This window comes from Gorilla gorilla, chromosome 16 (genome assembly GCF_029281585.2).
Source record: "Gorilla gorilla gorilla isolate KB3781 chromosome 16, NHGRI_mGorGor1-v2.1_pri, whole genome shotgun sequence".
Taxonomy (NCBI): domain Eukaryota; kingdom Metazoa; phylum Chordata; class Mammalia; order Primates; family Hominidae; genus Gorilla; species Gorilla gorilla.
The window spans coordinates 93,873,399-93,889,731 of record NC_073240.2 but is presented as its reverse complement, the minus strand read 5'-3'; the positions used below and the strand labels follow the sequence as shown (position 1 = coordinate 93,889,731).

Here is a 16,333-nt window from a genome sequence, read left to right as displayed (position 1 = left end):
ATTTGTGTACTTGGGATTTGGATTTCATAAGTATGCTTATTTGGCAAGTTATCTTTTAGATTTCCCTGTGCAAATGTAACTGATTTGGGAAAGCCCCATTTCAGAGAAAGCATAACACAGCCCTTATCACGTGTGAACTGAGAAAGACATCGGAAAGCCTTTTCCAGGCTAAAAATAGACCTAGAACGAGGTGTATTTTAGCTTCGGGACTTTCGCAAACTTTCTGGCAAACTAGCACTTTATTGTTTTATGTATAAGGGGCTGACGTTCCTTTTAAATGTTCTAGCTTCAGGCTATCTTACTTTTGTGCAAAAAAGGATGAATTATTTATAAAAAGAGGCAAAAATATCACACGATAACACCCTCGTTTCTGGCGGGGAGTAAAATGAGCTGCAGCTGGTGCTGTGTCAGCTCCACAGGCGAGGTGCAGAGAGCAAGCGGAGGATGGGCTTGATCCTCTGATCCCTTGAGAGGGGCTGATGTCTGAGAGGCAGCCTGTCCCCCTCCAGGATGGAGGGAGAGACCTTTAATTCTCATTCTCTCTCTCACTCATCACTCATTTTCTCTCTCCTCTCTCTTTTTCTGTCTCCCTCTCTCTGGCAAACTTGGGAAGGCAAAGTATGGAGACCTTTTATAAGCTCAAGTGTGCGCAGAAGCTGGTTTTATGGAATTATTTGTATACACTAATTCTGCCAGCCTCAGTTTCTTCATCTGTGACAGGAGGTGATAACCGTATTTTCTCCTTAGGCCTGATGTAAAGCGCCTGACGCTAAGTAAATGCTCAATAAATATTAGCTGGTATTCAAGCTTTCCTGCCTGCTCAGAGACACGGAGGGGCGGGGTGAGCGTGTGGGCTGAGGAAGGACTGGAGAATATAAAGGCAAGGGGCTGCATTACCTGAGGGTAGAGAGGTCAGCTGAGCTGACCGGCTCTTCCTGGTTTGTCTGGGACTAACCTGCTTTTAAAAACAGAGTCCTGCATCCTTGGAAATCTCTCAGACCCAGGCAAACCAGAGGGTTGGCCGCTGTCCTGAGTTAGGTTAGGATGGATTGTCCCTCGTTTATTCTTCCTCTGGTCTCAACTGAATGCTGAGTTACTGTACCAGGGTTCCATCATGTGTGTGCACAGGCAGGGGCAAGAGAGCCACCTGACACACCCTGTGTCACTCTGCCTGACTCTGGCCACCCCACCTGTCTGTGTTGTGATACAGTATTGTAACAAAACTGCCAGGCCCAGGGTTCCCCTGCCTACTCTGCCTTCCACCCAGTGGGGTTGTGCGGAGCCTCCCAGCAGGCCCAGGAAAGGTGGGAGGAAATTGTGCAAAGACTTAAGACAAATGAGGGAAATCCAATTCCTTTTATTATGTGGATGATAACAACTGTGTGTAAAGGAGTCTGTCTGAGAAGTGGATTTGATCATGACATTTACTAGTATTTGGGGCCTGCGTTTTACACGAGTGCTTGCGGCCTGCACGCAGGAGGTTTCACTGGGGTTGCAGAGGGTTCTCCCACTACTCAGCTCTACTTTTCCAAACGTACTCTCTGATATTCCCAGCACCGTGGAGCGAGACGGGGTATTTCTAATGGAGCAATGCCTCACTGTCTTTGGAGACAACCCCAGTCTCGCTTAGGAGTTGGAAAGACTGAGCTCGGGGTCTGTGCCCTGGTGCTGGTGTGGCCCCAGACACTGTAGGACCCCGCAGGTCTTCGTTTCCTTGCATGTCAACCGGGGAGGCTATGATGGGCTACAGAGCGTTGCTGTGAGGACTAATGAGACACATGTGAGGTGAGTGTGGCACACAGTGGGCATGCAACAAACACGAGTTCTTGCATCTGAACGTCTCTAGCAATGATTGTGGAATATACTCAGGACGGATCCTCTACTCCTTCTCATCCTTTTCTCTTGGGTCTGGAAATTTTATTTACTAGTGATTAGCTCAACAGTCAACACGTCTTGTCTGCAAATCAGAATGGCTGTGCTTAAGGCTAGAGGCCACATGCAATATATTTATTCCTTTCCCGAAAGTGTCCAGCCAGTAACAGGGGCACAAAACATATCTGTTGCTGTGGGAAGAAACATTCCAGATGACGAGTGCTGGTGATGTCTAGGAAGAAATGAAAGATGTTCTGGAACACTCCGTGGGGTTGCTTGCTGGGTTTCTGGCTGAGTCGTCTTGGACTTCCCCTCCACTCCTTTGCTGTGGGTCCCCCTCAGGTAGATGTGTAGTCAGCAGCTTCTCCAAATTGGAACAGAAATAACTCTCCAAGGGCTGAAGGGGATTTCCTTACCGGGCCAAACCTTTCTTCCACTGCCCACGCACATGTGCCTCTCTCAGGTCCCTAAATTGACAAGCCTCTGTTTCCCCCTCTGTAAAACAGAGATGCTAATGCCTATTTCCCACAGGGTTGAAAGGTATGTGTGATTATGCCTGCAAAGCTCAATGCATGGTGGACGTTGTTATCTGGAATTTCCTTACCCCTCTTCAGTCTACCCTTAAAAATTATTTTCCCTACACTGTGTCAGCAGTATGGGGTGCAGCGGGAACAGAGAGTCTGCCTCTCACATTCTCCTTACGCATGCTCCAGAGTTTGATCTCTGGTCATCTTTGTAAGCCCTTTGCCTGAGGGTATGTTAAAAACAAAGGTGAGTCATGTCATATTCATTTTAGGAAATAAAATAGTTAAGATTAATATATGTACTGCATGTAAGAAAACTGCCAAATTAGTACATATTTATTACAGAGCCTAGAGTCTGTTGCAGTAAAGTCTGATGCAGTAAAGACAACACAAATGCCCCATGATCACACATCTAGCGATAATTGCTATTAACATGTTGGTATATTTCCAGGGCTGGGCACTGTGGCTCATGCCTGTAATCCCAGCACTTTGGGAGGCCTAAGTGGGCAGATGACTTGAGCCTAGAAATTCAAGACCAGCCTGGCCAACATGGTGAAACCCCATCTGTACTAAAAATACGAAAAATTAGCCAAGTGTGGTGGTGCGTGCCTGTAATCTCAGCTACCTGGGAGGCTGAGGCGCGAGGATGGCTTGAACCTGGGAGGTGGAGGTAGCAATGAGCCACAATCGGCCACTGCATTCCAGCCTGGGCGACAGTGAGAGACTCCATCTCAAACCAAACCAAACCAAACCGAACCATGTTGGTATATTTTCTTCCAACATATTTTCTTGTGTCCTTCTGTTTTAAGTCAGCTGCTAGTCACAGAGAATGGAGAATGTCTGTCTTCCAAACAGTTAGGTTACTTCACTGAGACCTATTTCCTCTGGGCTACATATGTATAAAACAGCAAATAGGTGAGAGGTGTCCAAAGGGTGTTCCTGCTCTGAATTCCAAGGTGGTTTAGGCATTATTAACTCAGGGATCTGGTTTTGCTCCATAGCTGTTGTCTCCTGGAGGTGTCCCAGCCAGGGCATCAGAAACTCCCTCCCTCAGATATTGGTGAACCTTGAAGGCTGGAAAAGTGATTTATAGTCAAATGCCATTTCAATGATCCTTCTTCATTGCTCTGATATTTTATTAATAATTAACATTTGCTGAGCACTTAACCATTTTTTAGATATTTTGCTAAGCATGTTCCAAGTATTAACTTATTTGGTCCTTGAAATACTCTCATGAGATAGGTTCTCTTATTAGCCCTATTTTACAGATGAGGAAACTGAGGCATAAGGTTTAAACAAGATCACACAGTGGTGTACTGGAATTAAATGACTTGTATTTATTGTGCATATAAAAATATGTGCATATATGAATGTATGTACAGTATATAGAAAATATGTATAAATTTCTCTCTTCTACGTATATGCCCATCTATCACCTCTCTATCGTTTATCTCTAACATCTATCTATCTATCTATCTATCTATCTATCTATCTATCTATCTATCTTTATATCTCTCTCATCAATATCTACCCACCTTGGCTGGGCATGGTGGCTCATCCCTGTAATCCCAGCACTTTGGGAGGCCAAGACAGGAGGATCACTTGAGTCCAGGAGTTCAAGACCAGCCTGGGCAACACAGCGAGACCCTGTCTTGTATTTATGTATTTATTTTTAAGAAACTATCTACTTACTTTTTTGATCTAATTATTTCTGAAGAATTTTCCTTTGTGTTTGAAGTGGCCGTTTACTAGTTTTGGCTTTGGCTACCCGCATCCAGATGTCCTTATTGTGGTGGACTCCTCAGTGGTGTGATCCTTGGTGGTGGAGGACCCCTGCTCTTCCCGTTTGGAAGATGAAGAGGGTGGGATATGCCCTCTCCCCTTCTCGGACAGTGCCACGTGACTGGGGTAGCCAATCAGGTGCTGCATTTTAGGACTTTTAATTTCAAGCCAGTGATGCAACTCACAGGAAGTTAAGGAGACACTCTTCCAGCCCCGGCGCCGTGGCTCACGCTTGTAATCCCAGCACTTTGGGAGGCCCAGGCGGGCAGACCACTTGAGGTCAGGAGTTTGAGACCAGTCTGGCCAACATGGTGAAACCCTCTCTCTACCAAAAAATACAAAAAGTGGTGGCACGTGCCTGTAGTCCCAGCTACTCAGGAAGCTGATCTGAGGTGGGAGAATCGCTTGAACCTGGGAGGCAGAGGTTGCAGTGAGCCGAGATCCGAGATCACGCCACTGCACTCCAGCCTGGACAACAGAGTGAGTGAGACCTTGTCCCAAAAAAATAAAATAAAATAAATAAATAAATAAATAAAAATTCACTCTTTGAGCCGTGGTCACAGCAGTGGCATCTACTGTCTGGTGGCTTTAGGAGTCAGTGGTAATGGCAGAGCCCGCGAGACATCTGCTGGACAGTGCTGTTTCCTAACCAGATCCTTCCTGGGTCTGATTTGGGCTTTGATTCTACAAATCCAGACAGACTCAGTTCCTTGTTTCTTGCTTGTTGGAATGGGCGTTGTAGCCTATTCAGTATCCATGTCTTCCCCTTCCTTGTTCCTAACACAACCTTTTCTTTTTCTTTAATTTTCCTAGGGGCGGTGCCCCAACCCTAGTTCCAAGGCAGGTCTAGTCCAATCAGGGCATGATAGCCCCCTGGCTGTAACTCAAGATGGACCCATCAGACTGAGAGGAGGGTTTATGTTCCATAGTTGGAAAAAGTATTTTCCTCTCTCACCTGCTATATGTGAGCAAGAAAGCATTCCACCCTGATTGCCACTCCAGCCATCCTTGTGGATCTTGTGACCAGGCGGCCACCCTTCTAAGGTTGAAGTCAATGCTGCGGCCAGCAGTGGAGAGATGGAAAGACCCAGGACCCTTGACATCATGCACATGGCTGAATCAACCAATCCTAAACCTCTCCTCCCAGGCGCTTCCTTTAAGTGCAAGAAGAGATTTCATTTTTATTTTTTATTTTTGGTACAATGTGATTTAAAAAAACATTTTATGTAAACAATTTAAAAATATTATGGGTACATCATATTCATGTGTATATTTATGGGGTACATGTGATGTTCTCATCACATGTGTAATAATCACATCAGAGTAATTGGGGTGAAATGTCCTTTTTTATTTAAGTCAGTTCAAGTGAGTTTTCTGTTTCTTATAGCAGAAAATATCCTAATTGGTTTGCTTGTTTGGTTTGGTTTTGTTTCCCTAAGCCTGTTTCTCTGAAGTCAGCATTTCTTAGATAACTTTTTGGTCTCAGGAATCCTTTCCATTCTAAGAAATATTGAGGACCTCGAAGACCTTTTGTTTATTTTGTTTTATATCAATATACATATTGATATTTGCTGCATTATAGATTAAAATGAAGTCTAAAATATTTAAAAACAAAAATAACACATTAACATCAATAAGATATTTTTTGGCTGGGTGCAGTGGCTCATGCCTGTAACCCCAGTGCTTTGGGGGGCTGAGGCCAAAGGATGGCTTAAGGCCAGGAATCCAAGACCAGCCTGGGCAACATAGCAAGACCCTGTTTCTACCAAAAAAGAATGAGAGATATTTTAATGAAAAATAACTAATTTTCTAAAACAAAAATGTTAGAGAAAAGCATGCCTTTCTTTAACATTTTTTTTTGCAAATCTCTCTAATGTCTGGCTTAATAGAAAATAGCTGGATTCTCATATCTGCTTCTGCATTCAATCTGTTGCAGTTTGTTGTTTTGGTTGAAGAACATGAAGAAAATCCAGCCTCACTTAGATATTTAGTCAGAAAAGGGAGGAAAATTTTAGTAGCCTTTTCAGGTAGTTGTGGAGATTCTTCTTTGATACTATACCAAAATTTGCAGGTTGTAGTTTCTTAAAGATTATTTGCGATGTGGAATATGAAACCATAGTAATGAATATTTTATATTTTGTTTCATCAGAGTCTATTGGTCTTATACTTTGAGTGGATCATTTACTCAGAAATGATTTTGTAACACTGTGCATTGGCCATTTGGAAAAATTTATGCAGATATTTCAAATTTTGATACGTTTCATTACATAATATAAAAAACCCATACTTTCAAATATCACCACCAAGATCATCAGAAAAATTTTGAAGCATTGGGAAGCTGGCAAGCTCATAGCAAAAACATCCCAATTGACAAGTTTTCTTAAAAATTCTAATTTTCACCGGAAGGCTTGTATTTTATCATTGGCTACAATACTGGCAGTGGGTGTCCTTGAAATGGCAGCCTCATTTTGCTCATTTTTGAGAAAATGCCTGCCAAAGACCAAGTGTAAAGTTTGTCAGTCACTCTCTTGATTAAAAATGGTGTTCGGTGAAAAAAGTGGCTAGTTCAGTTTGCAACTCTAGGAATTGTAAACATGCTTTTTCTTGAGTCAATCATTATGCATGAATGTACAGCAGAAGTGATTTATTCCTATTTCCCATTTTATCATGTATAATATTAAAATGATGTTAAGGTCAAGATTTAATAATTTAATGGCTACCTCAAGGGCATTCTAAAGTGAAACTGATTTTTTTTTTCCTATAGTGTATAGTTGTGAAGAATACGATGACTATGAATATTGTTTACCTCGATTTGTGATAAGGCACCATCAGTTTTCCTCACTGTTGCTTTTGCACTATTAGTGCAAATGTCAACATAGTGAAAAAGACACATAACATCTTATTATCATTATTGAATGAGTTTTCACTTTGAAGAGTCCCTGAAAGGGTCTCAGAGACCCCAGGAGTCCACAAATCCCACTGTTAGAACTTCTGCTTTAGCTTACAGTCAATTCTGGAAGCAACATGACATGCTTCCAATAATCTCCCTTTCTCTGAAATCAACCAGATTTGGTTTTGTTGACCGTTTGTCATGTTAAAAATGTCATTGTTTATGGTTATTTGAATTAAAATGTTTTTAAGGAACTCTAATTGAGGGCAATTTTTAAGTAAGCAAATGATTAGAAAGATTCTGAAGTTTCACGTTATGAAAAAAGTCTAACATTTATGCTTTCTACATTCTTGATGTTAGCATTAAACAATCAAGCATTGTTTAATGACTGATGTAGACCATCAGTCCACAAATTGTGGCAAAATAAGGAAAACAGCACTAATATTTTCTCTGTTCTATGGAAGCTTCCAGTGGCCTTGAGCTGGGTACTATTTGTCACTACTTCAGATTTTTTTTTTTTTTTTTTTTTTGAGACAGAGTTTTGCTTTTGTTGCCCAGATTGGAGTGCAATGGCGCGATCTTGGCTCACCGCAACCTCTGCCTCCTGGGTTCAAGCGATTCTCCTGCCTCAGCCTCCCGAATAGCTGGGAATACAGATATGCACCACCACACCCAGCTAATTTTTATTTTTAGTAGAGACGGGGTTTCACCATGGTCTCCAACTCCTGACCTCAGGTGATCCACTTACCTTGGCCTCCCAAAGTGCTGGGATTACAGGCGTAGCCACCACGCCCAGCCTATTTCAGATATTAAAAACCTGGTATTCAGTGGTTAAATACTTGGCCAAGGCCATTCAGTGGTCAAACCTTTCATCCTGGCTAAGAGGCTCAAAGCCCAGGACCTCTTTGCTGTATCGTGCAGGAATTTCTGATAAGTACAAAAATAAGAGGCTGTGATAGCTGAGGTTTATGCCTGGGAGAACAGTTCTCCAAAATCATGGAATCAGAGGTGTTTCTTTAAAAACTTACTTTTATATATTCTATCATACTGATATGATGATGTTGACTCTCTACTAATGCAACATTTTTAACATACCAGAAGGTGATATTTCAGAGTTAGACCTAAATCATGTGATCTATCCATATCTCTTATCACTGGGGCATATTTAACATGGAATGCATATTTAACATGCATTTCAGAAGTACTTTCTGGATGATGACTTCTGATAATCTAATTGTTGTCCATCCCCCCCAGATCAAAATGAATTATACTGTATGTGGCAGGCAGCTTCTAGGATGGCCCCAATGATCCCTGCTTCCTGATATTCATACCGTTGTGTAATTCCTTCTCCTTGAGTGTGGATAAAACCTGTGACTTGCTTCTAACCGATAGAATATGACAAAGGTGTGAGAATGTCACTTCTGTGATGAGGTTTCATAAGACAGTGACTTCTGTCTTGGTAGGTGACTCTTTCTATTGCTATCTTGACTTGCATACTTTGATGAAGCAAGTTGCTATGTTGGAAGGGCCCCATGCCAAGGAACTGAGGGCAGCCTCTGGCCAACTGCCCCAGGGAAACTGAGGCTCCAGTCCAACAGCCAGTGCAGGGCTGAATCTGGCCAAAAAATGCTGATTGAGCTTGGAAGCAGATCCTTCCCCAGTTGAGCCTTCAGAGGAGACCCCAGCCCCAGCTGACACCTTGATTGCACCTTTGGGAGAGGCTCTGAAGCAGAGAACCCAGGTAACCTATGGTCAGTTTCCTGACCCACAGACTGTGAGATACTAAATGCATGTTGTTTTAAGCTGCTAGGTTTTAGGGCAATTTGTTATGCTGCAATAGACAACTAATACACTGTGCTATATTTGTCTCTTTCCAGCAGGACCAGAAGTGGGCTGTTTAAGGTCCCTGGGACCTTGTCATGTGTATTTAACTGTTTACCCACCACCAAAAAGCTTCCTGCCAGGACCCATCTGCAGTGTAAAAGGGGAACCCTGAAGCCCTGGGAATGGCTCCTAGTACTTCAGGTAGGGGCTGTGTGCCCCCATCGGTTTCCACCTTTGGGCCTCCCACTAGAACTTCCTTGTCTTTCTCCACCTAAGCATCATTTAGCTTACAAACCAGAGGCAGCAAGCCAATTATTCCCTGGAGAAACTTCAGCCAGGCAGGGGGGCATTAACCACACCAGCTGGTGTTCTACAACAAAGGTATGAGAGGCAGAGATTCACATCCCAGTCCGGTTCATAAGCAGAGGCGCATGAAATAAGAAACCCCTTTTGAGAAAGAGGGAAATTAGGGGAGATACTGAAATTATGCGTTGCATAGGACATCAGGCAACCACTTCACTGTCGGCTTCAGTTTTTGATCTTCAAGATGGGAGTCTACTTCTAGGTCCCATAGTTTTTGATTCTTAGTCTGACACAATGTGGGTTGCTGTGAGCTGGCTCTTTGGGTGCCAAGTCAACTATCAAATGTGGGTAACAGAATACCTGTCTTCAAAGGGGGTTGTAGAATTAAATGAAATAAATAAAACACGTGAAATGTGTAGCACAGGGCCAGCCCAAGTGTCATCGTGGCAGTTGCTGCTTCACCACGGGGTCTCAAGTCCCGAGGAATTGGGGTCGCGGGCGAGCGGAGCACAGCTGGGACCCAGGCCGGGTGGCCTGCCCCGCCCACGTGGGGCCGCGGCCCGTCGAATGACTCCTTGCAACGTGTTGGTGGTGGCGGCGGCGGTGGCGCGGGCTCTTCCGGGCGCCGCAGCTTCCTGCCAAGCACCGCGCAGCCGCCTCCGCCGCAGGATCCCCCGGTGCAGGCCTCCGTGCTGGTGCGGATCCTGGAGCTCAGCCGCGCGCGCCCTGCCCGATCCTGTGCCGACCCACCGCACTATGCGCGCCGTGCCGCTGCCCGCCTCGCTCCTGCCGCTGCTGCTGCTCGCGCTCCTGGCCGCTCCCGCCGCCCGCGCCAGTAGAGCCGAGTCCGTCTCCGCGCCGCGGCCCGAACCCGAGCGCGAGTCGCGGCCACCGCCCGGCCCGGGGCCCGGGAACACCACCCGGATTGGGTCTGGGGCGGCGGGCGGCAGCGGCAGCTCCAACAGCAGCGGCGACGCCTTGGTGACCCGCATTTCCATCCTCCTCCGCGACCTACCCACCCTCAAGGCAGCCGTGATCGTGGCGTTCGCCTTTACCACCCTCCTCATCGCTTGCCTGCTGCTGCGCGTCTTCAGGTGGGCCCTCCCGCCCTCTTCCTTCCCCCGCCGGCCGACAGGGCGGCATCGCACCAACCTGCTGTCGCCGCGCGCCCGCCCCACCTGCACGCACAGGCGCCCTGGTGCGCCCCAGCCAGCCGTGTGCCTCCTGCCCTGCCGGGGAGGGTGGATGGGGGGCCGGGGTGTGCTCGTCTGGATTTTCCTGGTACATGTTTTAGGAATTTTCTTTCCTTTCTTTATATATAAAATAAATATGTGGTTCCATTTGTTGGCTTTCTGCTAATGCTGAGCACTAACAATAGCGCTCTGAATTCTGACAGCGTTTCCCATAATTTATTTTTATAATCATTTCACAGATGAGGAAAACATTTTCAGAGAGGCAAAATGGCTCATCTAAGGTAAACTCAGTGGTGGAGGTAGGACTTGAACCCAGGCCTGTCTAACTTTAATCTCGCAACTCCTTCTCCCGTCTACCATCTGCAGCTCCCTCACGCCCCACCTACTTTTTCTTCTTCTTCTTCTTCTTCTTTTTTTTTTTTTTTTTGCTACTGAAAGAAGCAGTTTCTAGCGTGGGGGGTAGTAGAATTGCCTCCAGAATTACGCTGGAGGGGTGCTTTGCACCAGGGGTTGGAGCTGGGCTTCAGGATTCTAGGCGACCCTTGGTGGCCTCCCTTATTTTCTGTTGGTGGGGGACACAGACGGCTTTCCTAGGCTCCTGCCTAAGTTGCGCTAGATGAACATTCACAGGGGCATGAGGGATCTTGGAGAGCCTTTTGTAGGTTGCTCACGTTCAGGGATAAAGTGTCTGGTAAATTAGGAAGGATGTCCCAGGTCCTTGATCCCTGTCCATCCTGGTGGACAGGGCTAAGAGGAATGCAAGGACATTTCCTTTAATGCCTGGGAAATCCTGTTTTTGCAGGAAATGAACCAAACCTGTCCTGTTACTGAGGCCCGCCTGGAAGTCTGGGTGTGTGTGTCAGCTGTTCACTGCTGCCTCCCTCTGCTTCTAAGCGTACACACTGTGCTTTGGTGTTTGATCAGCTGTGGCAGGTTGGGCTTCAGGGCTTGCTCTTCTGGGTAGCATTTTCAGTGCAACAGCAGAAACCAGACCAGGAAAAGGCAGAGTTGGGAGCCATCTATGTATTGAGCTTTGCTGTCAGTTGTGTGTGACTTTGAGTCCAGGTGTTTCCTTCTGTGTCTGTAGGATTAGATGCCAGTGGTCTGAGAAAATGGAGAAAGGGGAAGTATGGTCCCACGCTCACCCCACCATTCCCTGCCTTGTCTCAGGCCACATCTTTCCTCACTCTGCTGGTCTCCTTGATGTTCTCTGGGTTGAAATGCTCCTGTCTTCTTCCCACTCTACCCACTGGCCTCAATCCTCTGTTTACAAACTCTAGCAGCTCCCTGTGGCCACTACCTAGGCATGGCAATACCTTTGTTTGGCATTCGGGGCCTTTGCAAGCTGGCCCCCATCCGCAATGCAGACATCAACCAGCGCTTCTGAGCTTAGTCCCTTGTCACTTGCTCCTTATGCTCTGTGGTTTCCCGCTTCTAGCCTAATTCTTACCTCTAAATTCTACAAGTGCGTGCAGCCACTAAGGCCCAGCTCCCATCCTTCTTCCTCTGTATAGTTTTCCTGGACATTTGAATGAGGCTGTCACTATTTTCTGACCTTCTTATCCCTAATCTGTGCATCCTTCAGTCCAACCATGCCATGCTGGCTTCTGCACTCAGCAGAGAGCCCTGGAGGTTGGGAAGTCCAGTTCATCTTCATGTCTCCATGCCCGATGCGGGTGTGCCATTCAGCAGAGGTGCCATTGTCATTTACGGACTTCCTGATTGTTCAGTTGGAGTGAAGGTTAATGCCTAGAGCAGTGCTGAGTCTGGAGGTTTGAAATATTTAGCTCAAAATAGGCCATGGAGTCCACAAGGCTGTGTATTTTTTTAGAAGATATTTGAACAATTTTGCTAGTCTGCTGTTTATTACTCAGGAGTAGGGGAGAAAAGAAGGCAGCATGCACCCAGATGTGAGGGGTGCGAGACTCATGTTGGAGTGGGTAAGCCAGCACTCTAGCCTGGAAGAGATGGGTCTTCAGTGGCTTGGGTGTGGAGTGTTGAAAGAAGTTTACGACTTCATAGGAGAAGCTGGTTATGGACATGATCTGCGTCTCTTCCCAGGAAGGCAATCTTGTTAGGGTGAGTTTTCAGGTGGACAGCTGCCACCCCAGATTCTGATCTAGAGAGGACTTTGTAATATTTTACAGCTTGCAAGGGCCCTGATGGTGCACAGTCCCCATGTGTTTCTTTGCAGTTGAGAAAGTTGCATCCCAGGAAGTGGAATAAGTCATTGCTAGATTCTAGAACACTCTGCAAGTCTGTGTAGCCAAGGCAGGGCCAGCACCTCATCTGTGCTATTCGGTCTGTACTGTGGCCTTTACCCTGTCCCACGCTCCCCTGTAGCCTTGGTTAGTCAGCTCACCAAATGCCTGCTCTGCTGGCTGGGGGCCCTCCTTCCTTTCTCCCTCTGCAGCTCCTTAGCCTGCAGGCACCCAGTCCTGGAAATTCCACCACCTGAGTCTCCAAGAGACTGTCTCACCTCTGCCCACACCACTTTCCCCGGTGAAGCTTCGCCACCTGCCGCCGTTTCTACCTTGTTGCTCCTGAATTGCAATAATAACTGTTAAGCTGGGGTTCGTGCCTCCAACCTTGTCCCTCTCCAGTCTGTCCTCCCTCATCTGCAGGAATGCCTGTCTCATCCTTCTTCTACCCCTCCCTGCCAATTCTCCCTGCATACAGACTCCTTGATGTGTGGGCAAGGCTGACTCTTCAGATCAGGGTGCTGCCTCCCTCCTGAGCCCCCATCTCGGCTCTGCTCAGTGCGCCTCCTGCTTTGCTGGACTTCCCGGGGTTCTCCGGAGGCACTGCGTGGCCTGAGCATCTTGTCCCACTCTAACCCTCTGCCTGGAGTCCCCTCTGTCACTAAGACTGCATGGTCAGTTCGGTGCTGTTTGACCTCGTTGCCGTTGCCTCCTCTGAGAAGCCTCTGCAGCTAGGGCCCCTCTGTGCTTGCAAAGCACACTCGATTTTTGAATTCCCTCTTCAGAGTGAAGTGCCACCGAACTTCTTCTGAGCAGGACAAGGCATTAATCTTCTGTGTTTCCCTAATACCTAGTGTGGTTCCAGGCACAAGCTGGCATTTAATAAAGATATTTTTAGCAAAAGAATGTTGAGCTCTCAAGGATTTTACATTGCTGATGTCTCTCAAAATGTGCTAGACTAGCTGCATGACTGATGCTGGAATACCTGCGAGGTAGGAATTTGTACAATGTAGATAAAGGAGAGTGTAGTAAGTATGATTGCGTATAAAATGGCAGTCCTAGCCTATTTGTCTGTTTTCTCTGAAGGAGTCACCTTACCAGACAACAGAAAAAAATTGGATCCAAGGAAATTAGAAGCAAAGAATGTGTCTTTTAATGAAAAAGATGTATACTTTTAATCAAGCGATTCCATTCTTAAAGTATGTACATTTTCCACTGCACTATATATTCTTTGCTTCTAACGTAATGATTAGAAAAGAAAGCCAAGATGCAAGTGCAGTGATATTCAGAGAAGCTCTGTTTGATAGTGAAAAGGTTTAAATAATCCAAGTGTCCAACAACTGGGCATTGGTTAAGCAAATCATGGCAATCCTTATGGCAGAATACTGTGCAGCTGTTCAAAATGATGACATTGAGATAATACTTGCTATATATTTTTGAGTCTGAAACAGGTCACAAAGTGACATGTATAGTATCAGCTCATTTAAATAAATTATAAACATGTATATACAAATGTGCAGATAAATCTGTGTGTCTGTGCATGTGGGTGATTATCGTATTTTTTTTATTATTCACGATGTTTCTGCATAGTTTGAATTCTTTTACAATCCAGAAGCATGTAGTTATGATGTGTGTATGTTGAGTATCCCTGTGTGTATACTCAGCTCCTGGCTGCATTCTTGGATGTGTCTTTCTGAGAACCAGTATGAGAGCATCTGGGGTATACACCTGGGAGTGGGGCTTCTAGATCCTAGGGGGTGCTCATTCTTGATTTCCTTGAGCAGGCACCAGTGTAGGTTTCCATCTGCAGAGCCTGAGGGTTCTCAGATTCTCACATCATATCCAACACTTAGTATTATCTTACTTTCTAATGCTTTCCAATCTGATGGGTATAATTTGGTATTCATTGCTTTGTTTTGTATTTCTTCATTTTCTACCAAAGTTGAGCCTCTGTCTCTTCCAAATGTTCTCCTTAATCAATCTGATTTCCCCATCTGCAGAATCACGTCCACCTTTTTAAATGTATTTCATCATTAAGGCAAACCATTTATAGACAGGAGACAAAAATCGGAAGGAGGGAAAGCTGGCCGGAGACCGAGTGCCCTCTGGTGGGTACCTTCACGTGTGTGAGAGTGGTCCTACAGATACCTGGTGTGGTGGACCCCCTGGGTCTGCTACTTGACAGGTTTATGGGAGCTGAAAGGGAATCAGCAAAGACGCTGTCTCTAGGAAGTAGAAAGCTGTGATTGCTCCTAATTTTTTGATATTGGGAAACAACTGGTGATGTTGCATGGATTCAGGATAATACACATAAGCCAAGGACTGCTGGTATCAGTACCTTTTGCCCCCTACATTCACTCAGAACACTTTATTGTCTGAGTTCTGGAAGGAATCTGACTTTACACTCTGGTGTCTCATGAGCAGAGCGGGGGCAAGTCAGGAAAACCCTGCCACCTCAAAACCACAACGTTCCTTTCATCCTGGGGATCCTTTCCCAGTCTTGGAGAGTCTCTGAACTCCACGGTGCAGGCTCCAGTTCTCCAAGATGTCTGTTGGCTGCATGCCCAGCCACTTCTTACTTCAAAATCTCTGTAAAATCCTCTTATCTGAAAGGAGGGTTCTTTTTGGTGCTTCCCGAGGGATCGGGAGGTTGAATTCTAAGCGGTCTGACGTTGCCCAGCTGTCAGTGGGAAAGGTGCATACTGCTATGCCCTGAAGACATTGGAACCACAGATGCTTCGTTAATTTTACTAAGCCGGGTCTTTGAAAAGGAACGAGAACTTTCCTACTTACCTTGTATTTCCTAAATTTTCTATTGTGTGTGTATTTACATTTGTTATAAGAAAAGTTATTTAAAAGAAAATATAAAAGCTTAATACTTTTAGCATTTAGGGAAAGTTACCATTTAAAAATTTTTTTGTCATTGCTTATTATTTCATAGTATATCAATATTATTTTAGTAAATTGGAGTTTTGGGTGGAGCCATGGTCAGAAGGTCCAGCCCCATTTTGATTTGAGAGAGGTTATGGGACTTGTTTAGCATCAGCTGGTCATTTCTCATTGCTTCCCCAAGGCTTTGAATTGAAGGAAAAAACTATAGAAGTGACAAATGTCCATCTTCTTTCATGTTTGATATTATATGCCACAGTGAAGAAGTGTTAAGCAAACCGGATACAGCCAAAATCCAGATTCTTTAAAAAAGAGAGTAGAGAGCAAGCCCTTGATTCAATTCTCCAAAACATCATGGTATAGGGAGAGAACAAGATCGCTCAAATGGTTCTTAACTGGGAAGGATTTTGCCCCCTGGTGTTATTTGGTCATATCTGGAGACATTTTGGATTGTCAGGATGGGGAGCGGGGGTAGGGGTAGGGGGAATTTACTACTGGCGTCTAGTGGGTAGAGGCCAGGATGCTGCTACACATCCTACAGTGCACGGAACAGCACCCCCACCCCCACCCAAAGAATTATGCAGCCCCAAATGTCAAGGGTGCCAGGGTTGAGAGATGCCGAGAATCTCGGCTTCAAGGCCTGCTGGTTGTCTGATATGGGCAGTTTATTGAACCTTTCTGGGCACCATTTCTCATCATTAATTAGAGTACATGCTTCCAAGGGCTATTGCAGGTTTAGAATGAGATTGTGTCAACTAAGTCTCTGGCTCCCCTTTAAGCAGTCAAGTGTCCTATTATATTGAAAAATACGATTCTGAAAACAGATGTAATTTACACCCAACCTTTTGGTCTCGC

The 16,333-nt window shown here is 45.5% G+C and overlaps 2 protein-coding genes across 3 annotated transcripts in view; both read left to right on the top strand.

Annotated features, from left to right (window-relative positions):
• LOC101141483 (histone H2A.V-like) overlaps positions 1-16,333 on the top strand; it is a 152,078-nt gene that overhangs the window by 116,882 nt on the left and 18,863 nt on the right. Inside the window, exon 3 of one of the 2 annotated variants that reach the window (XR_010131081.1) lies at positions 8,946-9,112. The exons of the other annotated variant lie outside the window; for it this stretch is intronic. The gene's annotated coding sequence lies outside the window, so the exon portion shown is untranslated. Of the gene's footprint in view, positions 1-8,945; positions 9,113-16,333 lie in introns of those variants that run through there. 2 annotated transcript variants of the gene reach the window in all.
• Positions 9,649-16,333, top strand: part of FAM174B (family with sequence similarity 174 member B) — a 38,336-nt gene continuing 31,651 nt past the window's right edge. The window contains exon 1 of the mRNA XM_019011155.4: positions 9,649-10,289. Within this exon, the coding sequence (XP_018866700.3) occupies positions 9,763-10,289 (527 nt within the window). The 5' untranslated portion in view covers positions 9,649-9,762. The remainder of the gene's footprint in view (positions 10,290-16,333) is intronic.